General features: G+C 34.2%; 1 protein-coding gene across 1 annotated transcript in view; it reads left to right on the top strand.

The window, feature by feature from the left end:
- The first annotated feature begins 6,474 nt into the window (after window positions 1-6,474).
- Window positions 6,475-13,886, top strand: part of LOC123551162 (synaptotagmin-6-like) — a 56,448-nt gene continuing 49,036 nt past the window's right edge. The window contains exon 1 of the mRNA XM_053540691.1: window positions 6,475-6,877. Within this exon, the coding sequence (XP_053396666.1) occupies window positions 6,862-6,877 (16 nt within the window). The 5' untranslated portion in view covers window positions 6,475-6,861. The remainder of the gene's footprint in view (window positions 6,878-13,886) is intronic.

Raw genomic sequence — 13,886 nt, forward strand, 5'->3', positions numbered from 1 at the left:
TTCTAGTTAGGAAAAATGTATTTTAGAGTGATCTGTCAGTTTTTGCTGTTTATGTACGTTTCTGAATATAGTCAAATGGGATAAAGCCGTGACACTTTTTAGTTATAATGTAATAAACAATTATCAAAAAACAAATGCACAACAAATTTGTGTATCATTTCGGAGTCATAAAATGTTTTTTCTTAGTTTTCAATACATTATAGAACATGTTGTGTTTGATCTATGAGGTTTTCATTAGTTAGTCTTTCAAAACAGAAATAAATGCTTCAAGTATATTATTTTAATACTATAGAGTATAACAAAGGTATTTTGAAAAGTAAAAATGAAATTCTCCAACTTATTATTCAGGGGAACAAAACAGGCTAAGATGCCGAAGTAAAAGAAACTGTAACGGAAAATAAATATAGCAGGAGTTGCAATAGTACATTTTAAATGTATGCACAATACAAAACTGGGTAAGACACACTATAATAGATGGGAAGAATAGGCGTTTAAACGTTTCATTAGAAAACGTTCGTTCAGAACGCTACATTTAAAGAGTACAGTAAAACGGGGAGTAAACTATGGAATCGTAGGTTTGTTTTGTTTTCATGCGAAAAAACAAGCATGCATGTATAGTATACAAAGAAGCAATGTCGATGTTTTCAGACGTAACTACAGATATTTCAACCGATGCAAGGAATCCTACCTGCGCCAACAACGCATAGAAAAACACACTACTCATTTAATTCAAGTGTTTGCCTTACTCCTAAAAATATATGTTCAACTAAACGCGAACTTACATTCCCGTCTTTGCTAAAATATTGGCGAATATTGCTGACAACGCTGATTAATATCCCTGGCAACCTAATGTGAAAGTAATATGATCAGAGCTGATTGATTTCCCATTTGTCTAAAGTATAAGTGATAAGATATATTTTATGTTTTTCCTAATACAATTTGTCAGATTTCATCTCAATTGCGACGTACATGTTCTCAATATGGCTGTTTATGCCGCATCATTATAGACTGGCTATAGCACCTCGATCGGAGCGTTGAGAGTCCACCCAGTTGGCTTATGGAAGGTCAGAGGTTCTACCAGGTGCCCGCTCGCCTTGGCTCTTCCTCCGCTATCAAAAGCTGGTAATTCACAACATGACCAGCAAATGTACTAATAAACTTTGATAATGTGGCAGTTGACCTCAATACAATCGACACTGTTTATTTTCCAATACAGGTAAATCCAGTAACTGCTTTACAATAGATCTGACAGATTATCTTTGAACACCCCTGGACTTATTGGACTCAACTGCCACATTATCAAAGTTTATTAGTAACGGTGTAACAAAAAAAATATATACTTTCTCGTAAGCGGATTTATGTATTGAATGATTTCAAACAGAAATTTTAACCACAGTTTTCATTTTAATGTAAAACAGAACTGGAACTTTTAATATGACAAAATTGGTCAGACCGCTTACGTTTGTGTTTACGTGAAGCTTGTAAAGAATATTAAACGTATTTAATTTATGATTGTTTAATTTTATAGATGAATGATGCCGGGCGTTTGAAGATGGACTTAGCTTGTTTCTTACGTGCATGGTCGTGCACGCTTAGTAAGTCTTTATATCTGCATATATATTATGAAATATAGAGATATATATTACCTTGAAGTTGTTAAAATGAGGTCTCTCGTTGCTTTCAATGTACACTATTTTTCAGAGTAGCAAAGAAAAACGTAAATATGTATTGAGGTTAACTCTCTCTCTCTCTCTCCATCTGTGTGTGTGTGCGTGTGTGTGTGTGTGTGTGTGTGTGTGCGTGTGCGCGCGCTACACTAACAGGGAACAATCAGTTTTGGGCTCGCAAACGATAAAAAGCAATAATTATTCAAAACCTGCTTCCTTGCTTTTGTAAACACAATCCAACCTACAACAAAAATATTTTGTTTATTTGAATGTTTTCATCGAACTGGCCACATTTACAATTCCTGAAAAAATCTATCATCATGTCAAAATATTTACATTCGCCCTATTCTTTTTGAAAACTATGAAGTTCATTTCGTATGAACAGCAAAAGGAAAGGCGCGAAAGTTACGTAATCGCTGCTTAGTGATAACCGGTCGCTATTTTGACGACGTCCGCGTATAGTCAGAGAGAACATTCCTTAGATGACGTCGCAGTTGTTCCGTCTGGTGCACAGCATGGCCGGGAAGCTGATGTAATTTATGTGCAATTTACAATATTATCTTATTTACAAATGGAACGGAAATATAATGTCAATATAAGAAATGAAACTATATTTTTCGGTGTTCATGCGAAATGAACGACAGAATAGGACCGCCAAATTAAACATGAAATTAATTATTTCGAAATTATGTCTGATATTATTCTCAGTAATTATGTCATGTATATAATTACAAAAATACATGTTTATTGCTCGGCCATAATAGCACTTCTGAATCAATGATAAGGATATCAACTCCAACTGGCAATATCTACCATGTAAAAGAAAATATGATATTAAACATTTGCCTTTTTTTCAGACAGACATACCTAGTTGTCTAGTTGTACATGTATGTCAAAACCCTTTTTGGTCAAGTATTTATTTTTTTGTTAGAGCATAATTGCACATCAGTTAACAAAATGTATATTTTTAGAAGTGCTCATACTCTAAACAAACGCATATGCTATGTAATTCTAATACTAAAATATATTATAAAGACTCTCTAAAAGCACTGAGCAAAGCAAACACAGACGTAGCCATAAATGGCTAAGCAGGTACATCATAATTAGAAACTGTGGTGGAAAGACGTTTGCATCAAACATCTATCAACAAGTATATTTCGATTAAGTGAAATGTATTTAAAGTTGGAACGGAGTTATAGGTAGGGAGAGGGAAAGGGGGATAAGAAAAAGAAATATCTTTTAAAAAGATGGTCGGCGAATTGTAGTAAGACAAGAAGTTTATGAGGTTTTCTTATCATTACTTTATCTTATCTCACTGTTATTCTATTATCTATTTTGCATATAGTTTTTACGCAGACCGATTGATATATTGGTATTTAAACAGGTTTTTGTTATATTTATTAAACTTACTTTTTACTATTTTTTGATATATCAATATTCTTGCTAACCAAATTGAGCGAAAAGTAGCTTTAAACAGCGTCATTAAGGATAAAAGCTTTGTCTGACATTTCACTCAGCGTAGCACAATCAGCAGAGTGAAAAAAATAGACACTCTCTTTCAATCACGCGGAGTATTGCATAAATCTTTCATTTTGATAAATTATATATAATGCATTATCAAGTGGTCTGATTTGCAAACTAAAGTCACGTGGCATGGGTCGGTTCAGGTCCCGAATTGGTTCTTAGTACGGCATTCGTCGAAAAAAGGGATGGCCAAAAAGTTCGACGTTTAAAATAGAAATTAGGAAACAAATACCATCAGCACACAGAAGAATATATATTTTATATGTAAAACGATTCGGATAAAAACAAATTCAAATATTGAGCAACCCCCTTTAACCGGTCGGTAACCTTGTAAAAGTGCGTTTGGGCCATGCCAACCTCACTGATAAGCCAAATCGAATGCTTGATACTGTAAAACTTTACGTTTATAAGAATAATACTTGTTCAAACTAAGCGTGTACTTATTTTACCACTAGAGTTATGTCGTAAAAATTAATTTGAGGAATGTACACGTGATGCATGTTCTCGGTCTTTCAATTTTCTGAAGAGTTTAACAGACAAAATGACAGTCAGGCAGAAGCTAACATTTTGTACAGTGTACACTTTTGGGGTTGAACTAATTCCAGCATAAACATTTTGGTGTTGAATAAGTAATATGTAAGGACATGAAACATAGAAAAAAAGTTATTGCATTTGAAAGTCTGAAGTGTCTACTGTGTATTATGGCCGTTAATGTGGACCATATCCTGTATTGTTATACTACTGCTTTACTTTAGCATAAATGTTTGCTTTGATTATAAAAAAGCAATTTCTTTGGAGATTTCTAGCTAGTTTTTGATAGCCTACGTTTAATATTTTATCATCTTTGTCAAAAAGAGTTGGGATGTCAAAATTCAGAACACAGGCTATAAAATTCAGATCTTTTAATTTTTACTACATATGTTTAGAACAAACTCGTTCGCATTGGAGTTAACATGGGTTGAACACAAAACATATGAACATGAAAGTTAGAAACAAAAAAAAAAAAAAAACAATCATAGGGTATTCGTTAAATAAAAATGTTTTACAATGTCACAGCAGATGGGTAGAGTACTTGATATCATCAATAATTGCTCGAAATTCATAAATCGTTACGGCAATTATTTGAATGCTTCTTGAACAGTTTTAGTATGTAATGTATGCATATGAATAAAGAAATGATGCTAATATGTCGTTTAATTGATTTTTATTTAGATGAATTTGCAATACGAAATCTATAGGAAGCTGTCCTTAAATATCACCTAATTTCCAGTGTTTGACTTGGATTTCTTTTGAGGACTTTCTTCTGTATTGTATAAGTAGCTTAAGCTTATAAATCATCAATAAAACTTTATGTTGGAATTATTTTATGGTTCTGACATTATTTCTAGTATTATAATCGGCCTATTGAGCAACATGTAGAATCAGGAAATTTGTGATTTAAAAGCCTGTTGAAGTTCAAAGTAAAAACGAATCTAACGTGTCGCATATAATTATGTAAAAGTATTCTTGCATCTTGGCAAAAAAGAATCCATTCATTGTGTTCTTGATCTAATTATATAGAAGCAGCACTGTCCAAAGTCCATCTTGGCAAAAAGGAATCCATTGATTCACTGTGTTCTTGATCTAATTATTTAGGAGCAGCACTGTCAGTTGAGTCGATGGCCAGGTCAGTTATTAACAATGCTAATTAATTTCTCAATCGACGTAAAAACCAGTTACTGGTTGTGCCTATTTTCCAATGCCACTTATACCACAGCATGCAAACAAATGATAAATTGATTATATTTATATTGAAAACGGATCACAAGCATAACAATCTCGATAATCGTTTGGTGTTACCTTTCGTGAAAGGTTTCGGTAATCTTTTGGTGTAACCTTTCGTGAAAGGTTTCGGTAATCTTTTGGTGTTACCTTTCGTAAAAGGTTTTGATAATCTTTTGGTGCAACATTTTGGTGTAACCTTTCGTAAAACATGCCTCCTTACATGAATCACTAGTCTACAGTTAATTTTATATGAACGGTCTGTATTCATCACATGTTTTCTGGGCTAATATGTCAGTCAAAAAATTGAAAATAAACTTTGAATGATAATTCTTCTATCATGTAACAAAACATTTATTGAAAAATACCGAATGGCAAGCCATCCTTCGGACCTCGGGGGATACTTTTGGCTATTGATCAGAAAGCTATTCAATAAGTGTATAGTATATTACGGTTGAACAAATATTTTGTATATTTATGTTTTCCAAAGATAAAATTATATTAACATGTACAGCATTGCATTACATAGCTCTATGCAGCTTCCTTTTATTCAAATAAAACAGTAAGCTTTGCTCAAAACAAAATGATTGAAAACTTTGCGTTACTTCTATTATGCAGTATGCAAAACATATTTAAAATGCATCTGCAAGAAAAAAATCTGTCACAGTGCATGTCAGTTCTCGCACTTCGTGCCATTGCAAATCACATTTGCATGTGTTATGTGACAATTAATCTGGCAAATGCATTATTTCTGCAGCATAAAGACGCGCAAACCTGTTATGACTACCATTTTGTATTCTAGAATAACAAAATAAGTTATCTTGTATCATAAAAAATAGCTCGTATGAATAAATGATTTTCCATTACTGGTCAATGGAAAACTGATATAATATTATAGTACATTATTCAGGATATGGAAGCAATACATAGAAACATAAGAAATAAAGAATGTTTTTTGTTGTTTTTTTTTTTGTTGGTAATGTCGAAGGAAGAATAACAAAGTTGAGGTCTACCAAACAGTTTATGCATTAACTGAATGCTTATGCATTAACTGAATGCATACTACAATGTATAATGTAATCACATTAACAGTCCAGGTTTGATTTCTATATAGTTTCAACTAATTTAAAAGGTTCCGAGTGGCAGCTGACTTTCACGCACAATTTGCAATTCAGTGAAACTACTCTTCAACAAAAAAGGTAGGCATATGTAGCCGGAGAAGTACATGACATATTATTCAAAACAATGAAGCAACCTCCAATTTTGCGTAAGTAAATATATCGAATGGTGAATAACATAGATATGGTGTGCAATATTTATATATTTGTTAGGTATCTAGACATAAAACTAAACCTTGATGCAAGAATCATTGATATTTCATTGCACTTACTGGAACTAAAACTAGAGAACATACTCGTAATAACTGCCTGAACCGCACGTGCTGGGTACTTATCTATCTTACTGCATATCTGGAACAAACCTGATGCTGTGACAGTGACGAGGTTGCGGTGTATCCAGAAAATTCCCACAGAGCTCTATGACAGTACGCTTGCTCGTTCGATCGATTGTTGTGTTCATTTCAACGATTATCCAGGGTGCTGACATTTCACCACAGTAACACTACGGTAAAAAGCATCATTGGGTTGTAGTGTAGTACATCGCAGCTATTTATTGTTGAAAGATGGAATTATAGAACAATAACGCTGTGTTGTTAAAAATATTGCTTTAAAGATTTTCGTCTTTATTGTGGATATTCAATATAAACGCTCATTCCTTGGAATAAATAAATTGAAAACTTTGGATTATTCGGCAAAAAACTTATCACAATGTGATTGATTCATTATAATTTATACGATAAACAATTTACAATTAAAGGTATTTTGACCAAATTTTACAACGGGAAGGAGTCATGCGAGCGTATGGAGGTACATATATATATTTGTGATATTTATTAATTAGCTTCTGAATACGCATTATTAAAAAAAACATTTGCATGTCATTGATTCATCATTGTAGCATTCTTACTTAATGCATTTTTCCTTATATGTTAATATGTAATATTAATATTTATACATTAGCTGAATAATTTGACACCCTACAACATTCAATTTAGCATAACCAAAGCTTTCTAATATAGGATGTGGTGACAAACATCTCATACTTAACACGTACAATTGATATTCAAGCAGAATATATTGAATATAAGACCAGCATCTAAAGTCTAGTCTTTCTCCTAAATTTCTTTTTCTCGTGTGAATGCAGAATAAGTATCGGCGAATTGTTTTGAATTATGAGTTCTTTTATAGGCAATGTTTAGAGGTAAATATAATCTTACCCAACCGGAATATATCCAATAATTAATTCAAATTTAAAGGGCACTAATTTCTGAAGCTTCAATGGTCATTTTGATATAAAGCGAGTTATTAGGTTTCTTGCGACTGTCATTGGATGTTCCTTGCTCTAGTTACACCTGTTGGACAGACAAAGAGAGTATTATGTTTGCCTTGTTTTCGGCGCTTCCAAGGGATCTACTTGATTATTATTTATTACTTATTTACTTTACAACAGCGGTTGTTAAGAGCTTTGTGGCGGCCGTAAAAGTCGCCCCGACTTCATTTCAGTGTTGTTATATTTTCTTGAATACTGTTAAGCCGGTGCTAGGGGACGTGGGCAGTGTTGCATTTTCCATTACTGCTCATTACCAAACTTGATCAAACCGAGTCTGCAATTTTCACTGTTTGCCTTGTTCTCGATGCTTCTGAGGGATCAACTTTCCAAATTTTATTCTGTATTAGCGACTGCGTTCGTTGAATGGAATGAGGATTTTCCTCTTGGGTTTGTGTCCTCGGATTTGGAAGACAATATCACCACAAGTAATTTGTGTTTGGTAAATTGGACCGTCGAAATATCTTTTATACGTATGCACAAAATACTTGCTTATTATTACTTGACAGCGCTTCATTGATTGAAAATAACGAAATTAATCATAAAATGAATATTTTATGTTTATATTATGCTGTATAAAGGCAATAATATGAACGAGCGACGATACGGTGATACATAATTTATGGACATAAATGACTTCTTGTTGCTAGTCAGATCAAATATATTTTACCGTGCGGACAAATTGTTTATCCATGTCTTGATATTGACATGAACGCATGTGTGCCATGTAAGGGGAAAGTTGGACACTTCGTATAACGTTCAATTTAAAACAAAGTTCGCAACAAATGCTTTAAATTATATGTCAGTGAACGATGGTTGTATAAAGAATCTTCGTCTGTTTCGTAGATTTAATAAAACGTACACATTCAAAAGTAGTAAAATTTAACACAGTTAAGGGGAAATGTAGAATTCTCAAATGAGGAGTAAAATCGAAGAATAACTTTGTTTGAAAACCTTGCTGTTTTGTAAGCGGAGATGATATTCAGAAAAGGCAACAACCTTTGTTGTGAAGAGGTGATTATCCGCCGTAAAAACCCTGAATGTTTCTCTTTTAAATATCGTTATGACTTTCATTTCAGAAAAACAAACAAACAAATTTACCGCCAAAGAGATAAATCTATTTGATTTTTTTTTTATTTCAAGTACAAAGAGAGGAGTGCAATCAATTTTCATATCAAATGTTTGTGCATTTGTTTGTTTGAAATGCTTTTAAACTATATATGAGCCGCGCCATGAGAAAACCAACATAGTGGGTTTGCGACCAGCATGGATCCAGACCAGCCTGCGCATCCGCGCAGTCTGGTCAGGCTCCATGCTGTTCGCTTTTAAAGCCTATTGGAATTGGAGAAACTGTTAGCGAACAGCATGGATCCTGACCAGACTGCGCGGATGCGCAGGCTGGTCTGGATCCTTGCTGGTCGCATACCCACTATGTTGGTTTTCGCATGGCGCGGCTCATATATACAGCAGGAATGATTTCTTGGTAGTGTGTGTGAGAGAGAGAGAGAAAGATGAAAAATATGGCAATATAACACCTTAATCATTTTCACCTGATACGATAGATACATAATAAAATAAATATTACAATTAGAGAACGTGTTCCTCTCCTCAGCAATACATTTCGTGTCTAAAGCTGTTATTGTGAATTAATTATCACGAAGGCTGTTGTGCATGAATAAGATGACCAAATGCAAAAAAAAAAAGACTAACTCAACCACCTTTCTATTTTTGAATAAACATTTTAATCATCGACGTAACACATTCGTGCATTTATGACAAAGTTATAATTGCTACGAAATCATTATTTTTTCGTAGGGGACGTATTGTTGTGGACCTCGCGGTTGCACCAACCCACGAAAATAAATCCCAATTAATCAAGTAAAATATCTATTCATATTATGTTGAAATCCATGAATTCATATGCCGTTTTCCCAGCCGTAATTGATAATGCTAATACCGAAACAATACACTAATGGCAGAAAAGCATAATCTGAATCATAGTTTATAAAACAGTGTATCAGTCCTAAAGCTAGTTTTGAACACAATTTTATTAAAGTTATTAATGCTGTATGTTATATGTGTATTTTTTTTTCAAAAGTTGGGAGGACGAACACTTTTACTACATACCTTTGATGGATTTGAGTAAGGAAGAAGGAGCTGACGGTGCCAATAATAAATATGTATATTCTGTGCTCTTTGTATGTCAGCTAGCAATATTATTTAATTTTGTGGGTGATAGGATTAATAAAAATACGACTATACTGGACGTTATTTACCCAACTGAGTTAATAAACGTATGATCGAACAGCGTGCAGATTTCTTTTCTAGAAAACAAATAAATCATACTATAAACTAGACCATTTTTGTTTCGAAACACTTTTAGGCCATAAAATGCATTGTGAAACTCAAGAGAAGAACATGCAAGTGCTTGAAAACATAGTGAGCCGTGCCATGAGAAAACCAACATAGTGGGTTTGCGACCAGCATGGATCCAGACCAGCCTGCGCATCCGCGCAGTCTGGTCAGGATCCATGCTGTTCGCTTTTAAAGCCTATTGGAATTGGAGAAACTGTTAGCGAACAGCATGGATCCTGACCAGACTGCGCGGATGCGCAGGCTGGTCTGGATCCATGCTGGTCGCAAAGCCACTATGTTGGTTTTCTCATGGCACGGCTCATATTGCATTTTGTGAATAAGGAATGCATTGTGGAACTTAATCGAGAAACAAGGAACGTTTACATTTATTTTTGTGTTTTTATTTTAAGAGTTCTGTTCAACATTCAACGTAAAATCTGTACACTACTTTGCTTAATCGGTATAAAAACGACTCTTATATGACATCTCACTGACTCGTGTCTATCTCTGACATTTTCGTTACACACCAGCGAATTAAATAATAACTTCCTTTGTTAACTCCTCTTAATTCTGGTGCTAAAAGTTAATGTGTTACAAGCTAAGATTTATTGTGTTAAGCGCTCATACTGTGAAATCATTTTTATTCGCGTAGGACGAATTTTCGCGTATTTCGCGCTAGGACCGATGCGCGAATTTAAGACCGCACTATTATTATTTTTTAATTATTTTGTTTCCTTTCTAAATTTGAAATGCGCGAATAAAAGCCCGCGCGAAACAGTCCTTCACGTTTACGCGAAATTTCATGCCAGCGAATTTAAATGATTTCACAGTATATCGAAACACATTAACTTATAGCGCTAGAATTCAGGGGGAATTCACTAGCCAGAGATAGGGCTCATATATCGGCGCATATCACCTGAATAAAGACAGATTGTGGTTAGACTGTTAGAGAAATATATGAAAATTTGTATTATAAGGTCATGTACAAAAAGACGGGCAGCTACATCTATAACTGCTTAATTCTAGTAATCTGGCGTTTTTTTCAATTGGTAAACGCTTTTCAATAAAAATACTAAGCTATATTCTCTTTGTTGTAAGAGAAATGAATGCAAGCTTCAAGTGTCTGTCTCAATTAGATAACTTCCATTTTAAAATCATTCTATCTCTTGAAAAGAAATCTAATTTACGCGGACTTTGTTCATACGCAATAGCCGAGAATGCCTGATAAAGATCGAAGCAGTGAACAACAAACTCCGGATACTGCGCAGTTGCTATTGAATGCGTGCATGATGGACGTTGGAGAAGCGTTGTTGGAATATTTTGTGAACCTCGTTTTTCTAGCAGGACAAGAAGCTTTGAACGAAAAGATACCATGGTTGGTCCGTAACGATAAGAAGTTATGAAGAACATAAACAAGTACATTTTATTTAATGTCAACAGGATTGCAATGCTTAGGCTTAATGAGAGTTACTTATATGTAGAACATTAAAGATGATCTCACGATATTTCAAACTCTTATTTGAACTTTATTGAATATTCAATAAAAAAATTATAACAATGCATAACACTTAGGTAGTTTGTATTTTCCTAGAGTGAAGTTTTATCACACTTTTGATCTTACGAAAAAACTGTCATATGATGACAATGTTGTGTCTGGTAGTTTAGGAAATTTTGCACAACCAATTAATTTGATGTCATTCCCCTTTGCAGTAGGTAATTTTGATAACTTAAGCACAGATGTAAGAAGGGCTTAGGAATGCAGGGATGAATCGTCGGTCTCCTGCTCCGAAGGTCGGGCATTCGAATACCTTTGAATTAGAAATTAGATCTTGGGTTCCAAAATCCATAATAAGGCGCAAACGCTTCCTGGAAATCAACCGCTCGGCCATCAGGCAAAGTGAAAAGGTATAACTCAGTCGATGTAATATAGTAGGCTTAAATAAAAACATCATTAGCACTTTTGAAACTGTCCTCAGTTTTCATCGTTTGTAAACCATTATTCACTAAAATCAATAATGTTGACGACGTTTTGCTAATGGCGGATATTTCTTTATATTTTTGGAAGGTCAGCATGGCAATGTCTGGCACCGGCTGTGTTTACTGTGCGCAATGTGTCCATTCTTACTTTTTAAAATTTATCGTCTTAACTATAATGTATACATAGTTTCAGGTGTTGCTTGTTTAGCTTTAGAAATCTCCGTTCGAGAAAGCAATAAGACACAGGTTCAATATCCATTAAGCTTTTGTCACATTTTCTAGAATTCAAACGGATACCTTTTACGGAAACGATTTGCACGGTTGCATTGCTTTTAATCCTACTCCTGTCTGCATGATTATCTAGAACAGCCCAAATGCAATAAACAGTGACAAAGGTACGTTTATTTGAGAAAAGTTCACAAGTCTATATGACAGTAAGTTTGTCGTCTTCGATCGATTCGATGTTTATCCCGGACACTGACATTTCACAAGAGAAAAGGCCTCATTACATGTTACTATTGCACATCACTACTTCATTATCGCAGGATTATCAACAATAACGGAATGATGTTATAAAATAAATACCTATTGCTATCATAGTTTCGTTTTCAATATGCAATATTTCATAGCTGCAGACTGTGGATACTGGGAGGTTGACAGCTTCATGAAATGAATAAGAACGTTTAATTTAACATCAAAGATATAGATTGCAAACCTTTACAACTGGAAACAACCATGCAATTATTATTTCTAAATAAAAGTAGCTTTTCATTATCTATGTGTTTGACAGCAAAAAAGTTATATCTTGAATATTATGGTTTGTGGCGATTTAGTTTTGGATATATTCTTATGATCATTTTGTATAATCTAAATGGCAAAGGAATCTTTGCAGTTGACAAATATTAGCGTCAGGGTTAGATATTGGCTAGTAAAGAATCATCGCCGCCGATATATGAGCAGCGCCATGAGAAAACCAATACAGTGGCTTTGCGACCAGCATGGATCCAGACCAGTATCCATGTTGTTCGCTAACAGTTTCTCTAATTGCAATAGATTTTGAAAGCGAACAGCATGGATCCTGACCAGACTGCGCGGATGCGCAGGCTGGTCTGGATCCATGCTGGTCGCAAAGCCACTGTGTTGGTTTTCTCATGGCGTGGCTCATATTTAGTTTTCTTTCTAGTAAGTCATATTGCTTGCGTAAATGCTTTACCGGCAGGTGATATCAATTATTACAGATACTGCAGAATATACTGCTTATACATGTAGTTTGATTGTTATTCTGCCATTAATTTATAACGCACTAATACACAAGCTACACAAGTGGCTTCTACTTTTAATGCGGCAGGTAAAATAAGCAGGGCCGTTTTCTTAGACTTACAGTATCATTATATCCAAAAATTTGTAAATAACACATTTTGATACTTGCTTAGCACAAACACTCTACAAGTTTGCCACGTGACAGCATTCCACAGACATTAGATTGAAAAGAACGGATATTTCTCATATGAAGGGAATATTTTATGCTTCTATTACGCAACAAAGCAATGAAATGAGCGTTTGATCATAAAGTGATACATATTTTATGGGTACATTCGTAAGTTCCTACATGTATCTGGAACTTTGTTATATCGAGAATATCAAATGTGACATTTACTACCAGATATTGGCATGATATTGAAGTGTGTACATTTATACACACTGAAACATTATAAAATATTTAACATTACTTATGATAGTTCCGCACGTTTGAACAAATATATTCTACAACAGTAAAGAGTTTCATTATATTAAATTCAACAAGTAAAAATACGGTTGTTTGCTTGATTTTGTGTAACCGGAATATTGGTCTTCCGGTCAATTTTCACAATGGGTTTTTATGGGAAAATCGCACTTCCGATGACATGTTTGCATACTTGTAGGAAAAGTGCCGTAAAGTTGATTTTAATGTAGCCTTATCGTTAAAAGGAAAATTAAGGTGCATCAGCCACATTTGCTTTGAATATATTTTACGAAGATATTTTTAATTAGTTTTTGTCACGGATAAAGGTGCAGTCTGCTTTCACATTAAGACGTGGTTTTAATAGATGTAGGTTTATCGGAAAAGGAAAAAATGCAGGAACATAAGCCTCATTTGATTTAAATACATTTTACAAT

This window comes from Mercenaria mercenaria, chromosome 4, assembly GCF_021730395.1.
Source record: "Mercenaria mercenaria strain notata chromosome 4, MADL_Memer_1, whole genome shotgun sequence".
In the NCBI taxonomy this organism is placed as follows: domain Eukaryota; kingdom Metazoa; phylum Mollusca; class Bivalvia; order Venerida; family Veneridae; genus Mercenaria; species Mercenaria mercenaria.